The sequence below is a fragment of the Arvicanthis niloticus genome, chromosome 20 (assembly GCF_011762505.2).
Source record: "Arvicanthis niloticus isolate mArvNil1 chromosome 20, mArvNil1.pat.X, whole genome shotgun sequence".
Taxonomy (NCBI): domain Eukaryota; kingdom Metazoa; phylum Chordata; class Mammalia; order Rodentia; family Muridae; genus Arvicanthis; species Arvicanthis niloticus.
This window is the reverse complement of record NC_047677.1, coordinates 41,712,712-41,727,545: the sequence shown is the minus strand read 5'-3', so window position 1 is coordinate 41,727,545 and position 14,834 is coordinate 41,712,712. Positions and strand designations below refer to the sequence as shown.

At 51.9% G+C, this 14,834-nt stretch overlaps 1 protein-coding gene and 1 long non-coding RNA gene across 8 annotated transcripts in view; one reads left to right on the top strand and one right to left on the bottom strand.

Moving 5' to 3' along the window:
• Window positions 1-14,834, top strand: part of Col18a1 (collagen type XVIII alpha 1 chain) — a 112,542-nt gene that overhangs the window by 37,738 nt on the left and 59,970 nt on the right. For 2 of the 6 annotated variants that reach the window (XM_034523748.2, XM_034523747.2), the window contains exon 1: window positions 11,969-12,894. The exons of 2 other annotated variants lie outside the window; for them this stretch is intronic. In XM_034523748.2, coding sequence (XP_034379639.1) covers window positions 12,201-12,894 — 694 coding nt within the window. In that variant the 5' untranslated portion in view covers window positions 11,969-12,200. Of the gene's footprint in view, window positions 1-11,968; window positions 13,630-14,834 lie in introns of those variants that run through there. 2 more of the 6 variants (XM_034523745.2, XM_034523746.2) reach the window with 2 other exon arrangements.
• LOC143435286 (uncharacterized) lies at window positions 9,220-11,778 on the bottom strand. Of its 2 annotated transcripts, none has more exons than XR_013105436.1 (3): window positions 10,968-11,778; window positions 10,306-10,352; window positions 9,220-10,202 (listed from the first exon to the last, which is right to left on the bottom strand). It is a non-coding gene; the product is annotated as an uncharacterized LOC143435286 (long non-coding RNA). The 2 variants fall into 2 exon arrangements; XR_013105435.1 differs by having other exon boundaries at window positions 9,225-10,352; window positions 10,968-11,011; window positions 11,171-11,778.

The following is a 14,834-nucleotide window of genomic DNA, read 5'->3' as shown; positions in this document are numbered from 1 at the left end:
ATTGGGGCTCCTGTTACTGTACTGTGCCTGCTATCAGTATCACTGTCCTGGGTCATAGGGGCCTCATTCTGCCCTGACCAGGAGCAAGCTGGGTGTCTGGGTAGCCTTGCTGACAATGGCCTTAACATGCAGCCACAGGCTGTGGGTCCCTACTCCCGTTGTGTACATACATTGAAAGAGACACTTGTCCTGTGTCAAGAGATGCCTATAATTCCAGGCCAGATCCCATTTCTTTAGAAGCAATAGTGTATATGCTTGGCGTAATTCTTGCAGGTCCCCAGGCCTCAGAGAATGGTGATTTTTATTCAGTTAACTCTCGGGATAGCTGAGTGGCCCCAAGTAGGCCCAGGCCATTGTTGTGGGGGTTACAAAGACATGAGCACATTTGCAAGAGAATCTGTTCCTGGCTCCAGGGTGTGCCTGACCCCATGGCCCCCACTGAGGCCCCACTAACCCAATTATGGCAAGCCCTCACGTCCCCACCCTTGGGAACCTAGCGTTGTAAACGTGCTGTCCAGCCTTCCGTGAAAGGATCCAGTTAATAAACAACTGTTAAATCCTTAAAGGCCAAATGAGGCATTCGCTAACCAAGGCTACCTAGCTCTACCAGAGGCATCTCCGGCAAAGGTGCCATTTACCGTCTGCACCCCATAACCACTGAGGACCCCCATCCTGGGCAGGAGGCCTCAGGCCTCGGCCTCTGCTCTGTCCTGTGTGTTCTCCTAGGTACTCACAGGTCTTGGAAGCAAGAATGGTACTGTGCTTACCCTCTGTGTGAGAGTCATGGCCCGTGAGAGCAATTGGCCTCCCGTGTGAAGTCTGAACTGACTGTCCAGTCAAATATTAATTTCCTGGGTCAAGAGTATTGGCCTGAAAGAAAGCTCAGGCCCCTCGTGTGCAGCCATTGAGAGGGGGGACAGCTAATTGCAGGTAGCAGGGACAGTACACTTGGTGTATATATTACCCACAGTGCATCTGTAGAGAGAGATCCCACATCACTTAGCCCCGTGGATCCTACGAAGACAATGCTGTTCCTGCCTGTGAGGATGTGCTTCCTTCCCAAGCTGGTTGGATACCACTGTCTAGCAGGTGCCTGGCCCCTGCATCAGGGAGACCACATCATGTGCTGTCCCTCTGCTGGGAACACTCTTTCCCAGGGCCACCACCATGTACTGGTCCTGATGCTCACCTGAAGCCACTTTTCTGCATTTTTGCAGTGAGCTTTTTTTTAGAGCAGGAGCCCCAAGGCCGTGAGATCGAGACCATCCACTGTGCTGTAAACCCAAAGGGCCAGAGCAGGCAAGGTGTGCTTGCTGAAGGAGGGAGACTATAGCCATGGGGTGGGAGGAAGAGGACACAGAGTCCAGCTGTCTCCACTGATGTCATGTCTACATGATAGTGGACGGGAAGACACATGCACTGGTGGGTGGGTCTAATCCCAGCAGCTATGTCCAAAGCTGAGTGCTGGGAACCCAAGCTGCTCTTTCAGGATGAGGGAGGGGAACAGTGGAGCCCACAGCAGCAATCTGGCTCCCGGAAAAGCCTCTGGTAAGTTTGCAAAGCATGTTGACTCTAACATAAATTCATAATTTAAGGAAATTATGAATATAAATCCCCTTAGAAACAAGACTGAGAAGTTATCAAAGAAACAGTTCATGAAATCCTTGAAAAGAAATCTGCACACCCTTCCCCCACCCCCTCCCCTAAAGATCAAATACATGCAGACTAAGGATCTTAGGGTTTGGAAATGCCACGTGGGTGTTTTCTTCCTTTCTCTTTGTAGCTTTATTGACATCCGTCACGAGCCTGCGACCCACTCATTTAAGAATATAACCCGTTGCTTTTGGTGCATTCCAAGATAATAATATCAACTTTAGAACATTTCCTTAAACCGTTTGGCTTTCAGCCTTCCCCCCCCCCCTCCAACCTCTCCCCTGCCCTGCAGCCAGTTTTTGGCTTTCTGCCAGAGGATTGCCAACTCTTTATTCTGTTTGAATGAATCACACTGTGTTCTGGGCCCTTTCATTCAGCAAGATGTCTCTGGGGCGTCTAAACCATCTTTCATCTTTCGTCCTCAGCATGACATATAACAGCGCTCTGTTCATTTTTTGGGGCTGAATAGTATTCCATCATCTGACTGACCTATGTCTATGCCAGTGAGGAGTGGATGAATCTTGCTGTCTTCCCAGCTCTCTGTGAGTCACCTTTTGATGCTGGCAGCCTGGGTGCCTGAGGGTTCGGCATCTCTGTCTCTGCTGGGAGTTTATCTCCACTGCAGTGGTGTTTGGATTCCTCGATCGCTGGCCATAAAGTCACTTACTACTCTTGTGCTGTGAGTTCTTGGTCTATCTCGGATACGAACCCTAATCAAATAATTTAGCACAAGGCTTTCTTCGTTCTCGACAGTGTTTCACTCTGACAGGTGTGGTTAGTCCTTCTATTCCTGTTGCTCAAGCTGCCTGTGTCATAACGGTCCAAGGCTGTTGAAGTCTTATTCCCACCTCTCCTTCCAAGAGTTTCACATCTTTAGCGCTTACCTCTGGGTCTTTGGTACATGATGTGAGGCTGGGGTCGGGTTGGCATCGTCCCACACACATGGCTACCTTAACCAGTTGTACCATCTATCGCAAGGCGACCCTTTCCCCACCGACCCATCCTGGCGGCGCTCGTGTCAAGAGTCACCAAACCGCAGACTAGGAGATTTGTTTCTCTCAGTTCTGGCACTCTGATCTGTATACCTCCCCTGTCCCTCTCCCTGTCCCAGCAATCAGAGCTTTGCAGTTAAATGTTGAAACCCAGAAATCTAAGTCCTCCAGATTTGCTCTAACACAGTGGTGTGAAAAGTGGGAGCAACCTGGATGACCATTGAAATGAATCCACCCCTGAAATGATACCAGCTCATCAGACTGAATCAGTAAGGAATAGATATTGTGGTGGTGGTGGTATGGGGCGTTGAGACAGATTTTCTCTGGCTGTCCTGGAACTCACTCTGTAGACCAGGTTGGCCTCAAACTAAGAGATCCGCCTGTTTCTGCCTCCCACGTGCTGGGATTAAAGGCGTGTGTCACCACCACCCTGCTTGAAATAGACACTCTTAATAGACATATGTGAATGCTAACTGTCAGTTGAAGGAATCTAGGGTCCTTGGACATGCCTGTGGGGAATTACCTTGATTACATTAATTGGTGCAGGTAGATGCGTCTTAATCCTGAGTGGGATTGTGGGCGGGACCATTCCCTAGGCAGAGGATCTCATGGGCGGGACCATTCCCTAGGCAGAGGATCGTGGACTGTATAACTCAAGAAGGCAGGCTGAGTACTGGCATTTCTTGCTTTGTGCTTCTGACTTGGATCTACCATCAGCAGTTGCTTCAAGCTCCGCGACTTTTTCACTGTGAACCTGGAACTGTGAGCTAAAGAAAATTTGTTTTCTCTCTGAAATTATATATTTGTCCGAGTATTGAATCACAACAGCGAGAAAAGAGAGTGAGACGACCTACCAAAAGCAGGAAGGTAGAACCAGCAATGCAGAAATCAGCCTGTCGAGAAAAACCAGAGCCCCTCACAGCTGGCTCAGCCACCCAAGCCACCCTTCACGAACTCTCAAAAGACACAGGAATGGGATCTCTCCCACCCTCAGGCTCTCTGAGACAGAGCTTCACTATGTAGCCCCAGCTGGCCCACCCCAAACTCATTTTTGAGATAAGACAAGAATATCCCAGGTACCAAAGTTAGACAAAGACATCACAAAAACAGAAAACTACAGACATGAACCTTGGCACAGAAATTTTTAGCAAAATGATAGCGTATCAGGCTATGCATGGGTGGCATGGGCCTTTAATTGTAGCATTTGGGAGACAGAGGCAGGTGGATCTCTGTGAGTTCCAAGGCAAGCCTGGTTCACATAGCAAGTCCTAGGTCAGCCGGTGCTATAAAGAGAGATCCTGACTGGGGAAAAAAAAATAGCAACCAAAATCTAGCAACTTATCAAAGAGATTTTATATATCACTACCAAGTGAAAGTTACCCTAGAAAAGCAATTTTGGCTTAACATTTGAAAACCAATACAAAGCATTATGTCAATAGAATAAAAATATCACATGAACTTCTTAACGGACCCAGAAAATTGCATTTGACAAAAATCCTTACTCCTCCAGAAAGAACTTCATCAACTTAGAAAATGGCATTTTTGGAAAACAGAAAGCTAGTCTTAGTGAATGGCTGGATACTCCCCATGAGGTCAGGGACAAGGCAGGAGTGTTCCCTGTTGATACTTCCGGCAAGAATGTCCCTCCTCATCACTTCTGTTCACCACGGTCCTGGAAGAGCTGCCAGGCAGTTAGGCAAAAAAAGAACATGAAAGACCACCCATACTGGGAAGCAAGAAGTGAAACTCTCTTTGTTTGTAGATGCCAGGCCTTGAATTACAAAAAGTCTCAAGGAATCCCCTCGAAATCAGTCAGAGCCACTGAGTTGTGCAAGACTGCAGGATGCACGATCAGTACTCACGAGCCAGAGTGGATCTGTACACGGGCAACAGGCGAGCCACACACAAAAATGTCAAGAGTATAATAGCACCCAAAATCCATAAAACGTCAAGTGTAAAGTCTGGCTTTCAAACCCTTAAAGGATGGACACTGGAGGAATTTAGAGAAGTTCTGGTAAGTGGCCAGTGGCCCAGCCCAGCTGCTTACAGACCAGAGCAGCTCTCACCAGAATTCCAGCTGTGTCGAGCCTCATGGGACCCAGAAGAGCCAAACAGGCTTGGCTCTTGAAGGCCGGGGGGTGGGGGGTGGGGGGGTGGGGGGGGGAAGTACTCTGTTTGGGGCAGGTGTAGATGGATGTGGAGTCTATAGTCATCAGAGCAAATTCAGATTAATTCTGTGTGAGTGAATATTAAATTTCAATGAGAGGTAAGGTCCCATGTATGTTGGAGGGGTGTCTTTGGTATCTGGCTTCCCCACCCTCCTGACCCCCCCTCCCTGCTCGCCCTGCCTCGCTCAGCTTTTCCTGGAGCCTTGCCCAGTGGTTCTGAAGGCTCTGAAGGAACAACCTCTTGAGCCCCCGGGAGATGATGCATCTTTTCGCACCTCTGCTAAGTCATCTTGAGTCCCTGGAGTGAAGTGAAGAGATAGAAGGAGTGGCCCAGGAGGATCAGAAAGAAACCTCGGTTTCCCCCAATAAACAGTTCCTGAACTCCTTTGGATCCAATGGGAAAATCGGCTTATTTCTTACAGGCTCCCCTCTTTCTTGTACACACACGTGCAAGTATCCATGTATGTGAAAATCTGTACACAGTAACATACATCTGTGCATGTAAATATACCATACCCATATTCATGAACACGCACATGCACACACAGTCTGTGCATACGAAACTACACATGCCTCTCTGCACATGGCTATTTACATGAAATCCGTACATGCAGAGCCATATGTATCTCTGCATATACTGTCATTTACCTGTCTGTGCACATGTATACACTGGCATTTATACGTAATCCAATGTATGTGGATGTCCATGCCCGGTCTATGTCTCCACATACCCATGGTCGTCCACATACATGGATCATAGTTTCGTGTGTCCACATGCAGGCCTTCTCCTGTGTGTGATAAGTTGCACCTTCGTACTCCTGTCTATGTCCTCCTGAACATTCTCCTGCAGATCCAAATTTCTTATCACACCAGAGAAGCTTGTGACACCCATCTGCCATGTAACAAAGAGGACATATTCAGGTGCCCCCCATAATATCCATATGTTCTATAGATACTTTAAATATGTTTCCTTTAAATATTTATTATTTTATAAATTGTGTCTATGTATTTGTGCATGTAAGTGCAGTTCCTGTGAGGGCCAGAAGAGGGCGCCAGACCCACTGGAACGGAAGTGATGGGCAGTCCTGAGCTGCCCAGTGTGGGTGCTGGGAGTCAAACTTGGGTCCTCTGGAAGAGCATTATGTGCTCTTAATCACTAAGTCATCTTTTGGGGGGGGGGCTCCTAGAAGGGCTGCATGGTGGCATGTGGTGATGGTGACTGGGAGTCTCTTTCCTCCCCTTGACCTGGTAGATATAGGCATCTTTGGATACCCATGTATCTGGGAGAGTGTGAAGCTCTTAACACAGCCAACAGATTGCTTCTGTTTGACCTTACTCAAGTTTCTGCTAAGCTCTCCAGACAGATGGCCAGGTGTCCTTGCAATGGCTGCCTAGGTAGGAGGAGTGCCTAAAAGGCTAGGCATCCCTGGAAGCCTGGTGGTTTCCCCTGAGTGGCCAGCCCCTTTTGCTTCTGTCAGTGATCCTGATTACTCTGGACATTGGAGAAGCAGTGTTTGAATTGCTTTGTGGGTGAACCTTCTCTAGATGGGATGACAGATGTCCAACCTCTCTCTGCCTCTCAGAGGCTTGGGGACACTTGTCAAGGTCTGACTGGGTCAATGAGTGAGACCAGGACACTGTTCCACTGCTGACTGGCCCCCCTCAGGCCCCCACATGGTCCACAGTAGACTGAGTCTTAACAGAATGTACTGGAGCACACTGGCCCCAGCCAGCGGACATGGGGGAGAACCACATGGAATGCAGGCAGTGTGCTGTGGTGACCTCCTGACTCTGCCATTATGGTTCATTCCTGCTCCACTTTGGAGCAGGCAGTAGCTAGCCTTGAGAGGACCGTGCAGATGTAGAAAATCCAGAGATATTGCAGGCTATGTCTCAGGGTAGCCTCGGCACAAGATGTGACAGCTGGTATTGGTGGAAGTACTTTTGACCCTTGAGCTCCCAGCTGTCTCCCAGAGCCATCCTGCGGTTCACTGAGCCTCTTCTGTCTTAACAACGCACAACTGCTAAGAGCCAGTTCCTGCTCGTATGTGGGTGTCTTGGAGTTTTTAATGAAAATAGAAGACTGCATTATTCAGGAATCTAAACCAGACTAGACGGGCCAACAAGACAGAACAAACCCTAGCTTGAGGCAGGGGTGCGTCTTGCCGCTGAAGTGAGAGGCGGGACTTTTGGAAGGGACCAGTGCTGAGAAGGAACAGTGCATGCAGAGCTGAAGACTCCTTCCAGATGGGTGCTTGCCCCATGTCCCCATGGTGATGGGAGGAGGTTATAGTCTCCAAGCCAAAGTGATCCTGGCCTGCAGAAGATTTGGTGTCTTCTGGGAGTGTAGACGCCTGCGCTTGGCTGAACCACAGGGATGCTTTAGGGCACGTGAGGAGGGTGGGGCATTTGTAAACTGGAAGTAGCCAGGTTGCAGGGATAGCCTGGGTTCCTACTGGGAGTTTGCCAGATTGAAACGTTGCTGAAATGGTGCCTTTAGGTTCCCGATTTGCTAGCTCTCCGAGTCCCGAGAATCTTTGTGTCCTTGTCATTGCTGAGCTGGGACTGATGGTGCAGAGGGAGTGGCTTCTTGCATGGCAAGAACTTGCTGGGGCACACCCAAGGACCTTGGCAGGCGAGGGTGAGGGATGGCTCGGCTCGTGTCTTGGTACCTTGATTCTGAAGCGGAGATAAACTCGTTTGTCCTCCCAGGGGCTTCTGGGTAATCGCTCCATGGTGTTGTGCTGGTGCCTGCCTGTCTTGACCAAAGTCTTGATCCCTGCTGGCTGGTGTAGGCAGCCATATGTGACTCTAGTCACTGAGGGCCAAGAGAGGACCTTATTGTAGGTGCAGCTTGTGCCAGTCCTCGAGTCCTTGTCCTCAGTGGACCTCTGGGTTATACTGGCTACTCAGTCAACTCGTAGGTAAGCTGGGCAGAGCACAGCTTTCTAGAGGTCTGCATAGGTTTGTTACCACAGGCCCCATGGAATGGCTTGAATTCCAGGTTCCTCACGATGGCATCTCTGCCAACAGGAGCCTTGGCTTCCGGAGGGTTAGACCTGCCAGACTACAAGGGCCACTCGGAACAAGGCAGGCACTGGTGACATGCTTCTTCACAAAGTGACAGGGACGACAGAGTAGGAGAGCCAGCCCAAGGTCAGACAGACTCAGGTGCAGTCGAAGAAAGCCTCAGGCATTAATGGCCTCACATCACGGGTTGCCAGTGGACACTGGCTTCTAGGCAAAATTGTTCTCAGAAACTGCCAGAGAGAAGGGTGGCTTTAGGCCGAGGGCTGAGACTCAGGAGCATGGCGGATGCCTGCTTCTGTGGCGTTGCTGTTCCTGGGGGATGCCGTGTGCTGATCCCTATTTCTGACCAATCCTTCTGGTTCTCTAGGAGCCGGAGTGGGGGGCGGGGCTCAAGGGAGGTAGAATCTTCAGTAGCTTCCTGGGGGACAGTGCGATGGAGCCCAGCTTGTGAGGAGTTCTTTAAGAACTTAGATGCTTGCTCCAGGGCCAACCCCCGTGTTCTGCACTCAGCCGGCCCCTGCCAGGGACTGAACCTGAGTCAGATGGGTAGGGACTGTATCCTGGAACTCTCTTCCATCTCACTGGGTCCTTAGCTCTTAGGCGTAAACAGTATGCCCTCTCCACCTTCCTGTGGATGTGGGGATCTCTTTTTCTTTACCTTGGGTTCTCTCCCCAGCATGGCTGCTGGCATCATCTGGACCAAGCAGTCTCTATGCATTCCCACAGATCCTGTGGGACAAAATGCTCTCTGTCTCCAAAGGGTCTGAGGTCACCCTTGACCAGGCAGTGGCAGGGAGACGGGTGGGTGTTGTTCCTGGTTCACACCGGCTTCTGTTCTCTTTCCCTCCTGTCTGAAACCCTGACCCGTGCTGCTTGTGGGCACACAGAGCGATGCTAGATTGAGGGGCCGATGGGACCCTTTACACAGGGCTGGGAGGGACAGAGAAGATGGCCTCTAGTCAGCCAGGACCTTAGCATTCCCTGCTAGTGCAAGTGCTTCTGTGAGCGTGTGTGTGTGTGTGTGTGTGTGTGTGTGTGTGTGTGTGTGTGTGAGCATGAACATGTGTGTTTGAATGTTCGGAGTGGGCATGAGCATACATGTAAGTGTGGGAATGTGTGTGTTCATGAATGTGTGTGCATGTATGTGTATGTGTAGTCCAAGACTCCAGATGGGAACCAAAGCTTAGACCCTGAGCTGTGAATCCATCCACCATGCTCCCAAGTGAATACTGGGTATAAAGTGAGCTGCAGGGTGGGAGGGGACTAAGCAGGAGTAAGTGCTGGGTAAGGTGTGGGTACTCAGGGTGGGAGCGACTGTGCCCTCCTACATAGATAAGTAAGCATCTGGATGGGCCAGGGAGGACCAGGATATGACATGGGTTTAGGGTCTCTCCTCCCTCCTCCTCCCTGCCATGGAGTGGCTTCCCCTCTTCTCAAACATGCAGGATGCCGGGTGGGGGGCAGGGTTCTGGACTTGGGTCCTGGGATTTTCCAGAGATACTCTGAGGCATGAAATCACATTAGGAAATTTTCAAGCAGACTGTTCACTGGGCATTTCTCAAGCAGACGCTATCATCGTGGGGATTAACTTTGAGAACTCAGAGGCACAAATGTGGGCCTGTGGCTGTCTCACTCTTAGAGAGGGACTTGGTATCCAGCTGTTTGCAGCTGGACTCTGAGCCAAACGGCACAGCCCTGCCCTTTAGACAGGGATTGATTGATGATTCCCTTACATGTTGATGTGGGGACAGTTGGGGACATGCCTTCAGGGCTGTTTCATCACATCAAGCATTGCCACTACAGCCTTGGGAGAGGGTGGCAGTAACTCTGCCCACAGCATGGACAAATTGGGGCCAGGAGGGACAGCTGGCTGAGACTGTAGAAGAGGCATCGTGCAGAGCCTGGTAGTAAAGCCATGTGTACACGCTGATTACACGAGAGTGCATATGTGTATTGATATGCGTGAATATGTTTTTGGGCATGCACAGGCTGCCAGCTTCTGTTTCTTCATCCTTAAGAGTTCTGTGCTCTTGATCCCGGGCCCATGGCCTCTGTGTCTATATTTCTTCATTCTGTGGAATGGGCGCAGGAGCTCTGTCCCTCTGTTGGACACTTCTGAATGGGACTGACGGTAGCCAGCCTTGGCAGCAGCTGCTTCCCCATAGTTGATCTCAGGATTTCCACCATCCTGCCCGGTGGCCGTTGGATACTTCTTTTCTTGTCCTTCCTTCCTTCCTTCCTTCTTTCCTATGTTCGTTGATGTTTTGCCTGCACATATGTCTGTACGAGGGTATTGGGTCCCGGAGTTACAGATAGTCGTGAGGTGCCATGTGGGTGCTGGGAATTGAACTCAGGACCTCTGGAAGAGCAGTCAGTGCCCTTAACCACTGAGCTACCTCTCCAGTCCCCTGGGCACTTGTTTTCATTGAGATGGTTCTTGCCCCTCCTCCTGTGTAGCTAACCTGTTTCTGCTGGCCTAGATCCACACCGCCTTACACTTCAGACACAGCTGGGGAGGAGAAAAGTTCTTGGATTAATGCCAACCTTTCCTGGGTCCGGTGTGTGTGTGTATCCCTAGTGCTGTTTTGGGTGGAAGTGTTCTGACAGATCTGGGGGCACCTGTAACAGTCTAGAGAGGCCAAGTTCCTCCCACCAGGCCTTGTGAAAAGGGGACCAGAACAACTCACAATTCCAGTGCTCCACACCCCAAAGTATTTATGTCATTGGACGCCCCTGGGGACCATTTTATGAATTTCAGTAATGAAGGTGAGGCAGAGAGCTGTGCCCTGTGGGGTCTTGGATGTAGGACCACAGAATGTGGGCGATTACAGGATGTTCCGTCTCCTTGGCCTCATTTCTGTGGACATTTACTCTGATTAAATACAGAAAGTCTTCAAAATTTGAAAACCCAAGGCCCTAGGATATATGCGTCTCCTAGCCCCCAAGTCTAGCTATCCAAAAGGTCTCAGTGTTGGAGGGGCTGGGAAGACATGTGGTCAGGTGGCCAGGCAAGTGTGCCCCCTTCCCCACCTATGTCTTGCTTTTGCCTAGGGCTCACAGCCAGGCACTGAGTGGGTGCTGAGGCAGGAGGAGACACCCCCCCCCCCCAGGTGGGAGTTCATACTGAGTCAGCACAGGAGGGCATCCCAGGTGACCAACCAGCTACATCTGTGAAGGAAATGACGTAGATGCCAACCTGACCTCATGGGGTCAGGGTGGCGATGGTGGAGGTTGACAGGTACCCATGTGCTATAACCCAGAGTAGACTGCAGGATGGAGAAGCCACTTATAGCCTCTGGTTTATTACAGATAGGGTGAGATTTTTACCTGAAGCTGTGTGAGGGACAGGAAAGGAAAAGCATGGGGAACATCCAGCTGCAGACAGACCTAGCGAAGCAAACGCAAGAGTAACAGCAGTGTCCTGTCTGCTCCTGGGACACAGGCCGCTAAGCAATGCCATGACCTCTGCCCGCAGCTGGAATCCGTAAGACAGGAGGCAGAAGCCTGCTGTTGAGGGTGTATCCCTTGGATCCATCCCACATATTTTCCTTTACCTTCATCTTGAGGCCCAACCTACTGCAACAGTCTGTTACTTTGAAGCAACCCCCAGGAATTAGTTTTGAAACACTTGCTGGACCGGGAAACACAGTGTACAGAGCAGGCTCCTGCAGAGAGGGTACGATAGGCTGACTATATAAGAGGATTTAAGAACAAACCAGAGAAAGAAGTAATGTGTCCACTAAGGCCCATGGGGAGAACAAGTGGGCTCTTGGGGGTTCTAAGGGACAGATCAAGTTGATGGCTTTAGGTTTTGAGCAGGTAGGAGGGCTGTAGGGGGTGAGGGGAGAGGAGGGGGAAAGAAACGGACAGCCACCCTTTCTCTGAATCAACAATTGTAACACAAGAAATGGAGCAGCAAGCTGAGCATTTTTCAAACTCGGTTTCATCATAGAATTGGTGGCCAGCAGCCAGGACTTCCGGGTGTTCTCCAATGGAGGCAGTAGGAGCTGGGGTGTGGCCTCCATGTCCCTGAGGACCCGGGCCAGGCCCCCACACCCACTCTCAGCAGAGACTCAGCAGCTCTAAGCTGCACCAGCTGGAGTTCCACTGGGTGTCTCTTACCCACCTTTCTGCTCTGTCTGCTCCTGGAAGTGCAGAAAAGAAGGAGTTAAATGGAATCTGAAGGTACTGCTTGGTGGGTCACCTTGATTCTCAGGCTGGGTTCCTTCCCTTCTGCCAGAGGGAAGCAGTGGAGGGAAGGAGACTGGGAACCAGGAATGGGGGAGGGTGGGGACCTGGCAGGCCCCACCTCCAGGACCACAGGAGCCGCCCCAGCTCAGAGGCTTGCACTGCCCTGATGGCTCTCGACCCCAGCAGACGCCTCTGCCTGCTGCTGCTGCTGCTGCTTGCCTGCTGCCTTGTGCCTGTCAACGCTGATGGGAATTCCCTGAGTCCCCTGAATCCTCTGGTGTGGCTCTGGTCTGCCAAGACCCCTGATTCCTTGGAAGGCCCGGTCTCGAAACCCCAGATCAGTTCACCTGTGCAGTCCACAGAGAACCCCACCACGCACGTGGTCCCCCAGGATGGCCTCGCAGGACAACAGACAACTTCTGCCAGCCCCAAGCTGTCCCCGGAGGAGGATCGGGAAGCCGGCCAGGGTGGCAGCCCTGCAACCCCTGCTGTCCCCATTCCCCTGGTGGCCCCTGCTGCGAGCCCAGACACGAAGGAGGAGAATGTTGCCGGCGTGGGAGCCAAGATTCTGAATGTGGCTCAGGGCATCCGGAGCTTCGTCCATCTGTGGGATGAGGACTTCACTAATGAGCACACTGCTGGAATCGAGGCTTCAGATTCCTCAGTCCCTACAGTCCTCCCTACTCCTGCTGACCTCTCCAGTGCTCCCCAGGGGAGTAAGACCACTCTCTGGCTAAGCAGTGGCGTTCCAAGTTCTCCAGATGCTCAGACAACTGAGGCTGTGCCCACCCAGCCGCCTCCCTTCCAAAGCAGCCTCCAGGCACCACTGGGAAGACCCTCAGTACCACCAGCATCCCCAGGTAGAGCATTTCTCCCTTTGACACGGATCAGGGCTCCTCCCTGGGGGCAACAAGAGCCTCCCAGGCAGCCCCGGCATCTGGAGGGGAAAGAATTCTTGCCTATGGCAGCCAGGTCCAGCCGGCAGCACAGACACTCTGATGTCCACGTTGACATCCACGGGCACGTACCTCCTCTTCCCTTGGTGACGGGTCCTCTGGTGACGGCTTCTCTGAGTGTGCACGGTTTACTCTCTGTTCCTCCCTCTGACCCTTCAGCCCAACTCTCTCAGGTATCAGCTTTACCTGGGTTCCCTGGTGCTTGGGTTTCCCTCGTGGCTTCCTCTTCAGGGCTTTCTAATGACTCCGCACAAGTGGGAAATGGCTCTCTGACCTCTACCAGCCGCTGCCTGCCCCTGCCGCCCACTTTGGCCGTCTGCAGCCACTTAGGTATTGGACACTTTTGGTTGCCTAATCATCTTCACCATACGGACAGCGCGGAGGTAGAGGCCACCGCACAGGCTTGGGGGCACCTCCTCCATACAAACTGCCACCCCTTCCTTGCCTGGTTCTTCTGTCTGCTGCTGGCTCCTTCCTGTGGCCCGGGCCCACCACCTGCCTTGCCACCCTGCCGGCAGTTCTGTGAGGCCCTGGAAGATGAGTGTTGGAACTCTCTAGCTGGGGACAGGCTACCTGTCGTCTGTGCCTCTCTCCCTTCTCAGGAGAATGGGTACTGTGTGTTCATTGGGCCAGCTGCAGGTAACCGAGTGGCTACCATCCGCCCCTTTCCTTTGTGCCTTTTGTCAAGAGAGCTCGGCAAGGGCCGATGAGAACCCGCCACTGGATCTCCATCCCTCTTTCACTGAGCCTGCCGATGGCACTGGAGAGGTGCCGGGGTATGGTGTTCTGTGCAGGGAGGAGGCTAGGGTCTGGGCGTGGCTATGACCACAGGTTCTATTTCTGTAGCAGGCATGACAGGTCGTCACCTGTCCCAGGTGCTCTTTGAGTGTTGAGGTGTCCTGGTTCTGAGTCAGTCAGGTGCTTCCGCAGTCGCAGACTGGAAATCGAGAGACAAAGTGGTAGCTTGACACGCCTGAGGGAGGGAGCTTTGATTCCTACCAAACATGGCTGCTTCCTCCTTGTTCCTAGCCTCTGAGCCGCATTGTCTGATATTCTCCTCATGTCCCTAGCCAGCAAAGGTCTCCAAGGTGCCAGGCACCCAGGGTCATAGGCCCCAGCCTCCTACACAACCCACATGCTTCTGCCCAGCCAAGACCTGAAAGCTTTGGAGTGTATAGCCTCTGGATAGGTGATGGATGGATGGGGTGGGGGCCTCAGATACTTTTGTGAGGCGTTGGCCAGCCTGTAGGACATGGGGTCTGTCTTCTGCATGTGGGGAAGTGGTCTTGACCTTTAATTAGTGGGCTCTGGAGTTGGGAGACTATGCTGGACTCTAAGGGGTGTCTGCTGTAGTAATTTCAGCTATGAAGGCATACAGCCATGAGGGTTCCCCGGGCTTCTTTTTTTTTGGGGGGGGGGGGTTCGAGACAGGGTTTCTCTGTGTAGTCCTGGCTGTCCTGGAACTCACTCTGTAGACCAGGCTGGTCTCGAACTCAGAAATCCGCCTGCCTCTGCCCCCCAAGTGCTGGGATTAAAGGCGTGCGCCACCACCGCCCGGCTTGTTCCCCGGGCTTCTGCAGGACATCATCTTGTTGGATGAACTTGGATGGTTCTTGGCAAGTTGCTGGCTGGAATGTTCATCAGAGGTCCAGAGCCTGCATAGTCCTAGGGTATAGCAGGTAAGGCAGGGTCAAGCACCAGATAGATAGCATCCTGTCTCAGGAAAGAGGCACATGAGGGGCTGGGATGGAGAGACAGGTGAGCAGGAGGACCATCCAGAGGGTGAACAGATCTCTGGCTGAGAAGATACATACAGGGTAAGGGTGAGGGACGAGCCACAGGTG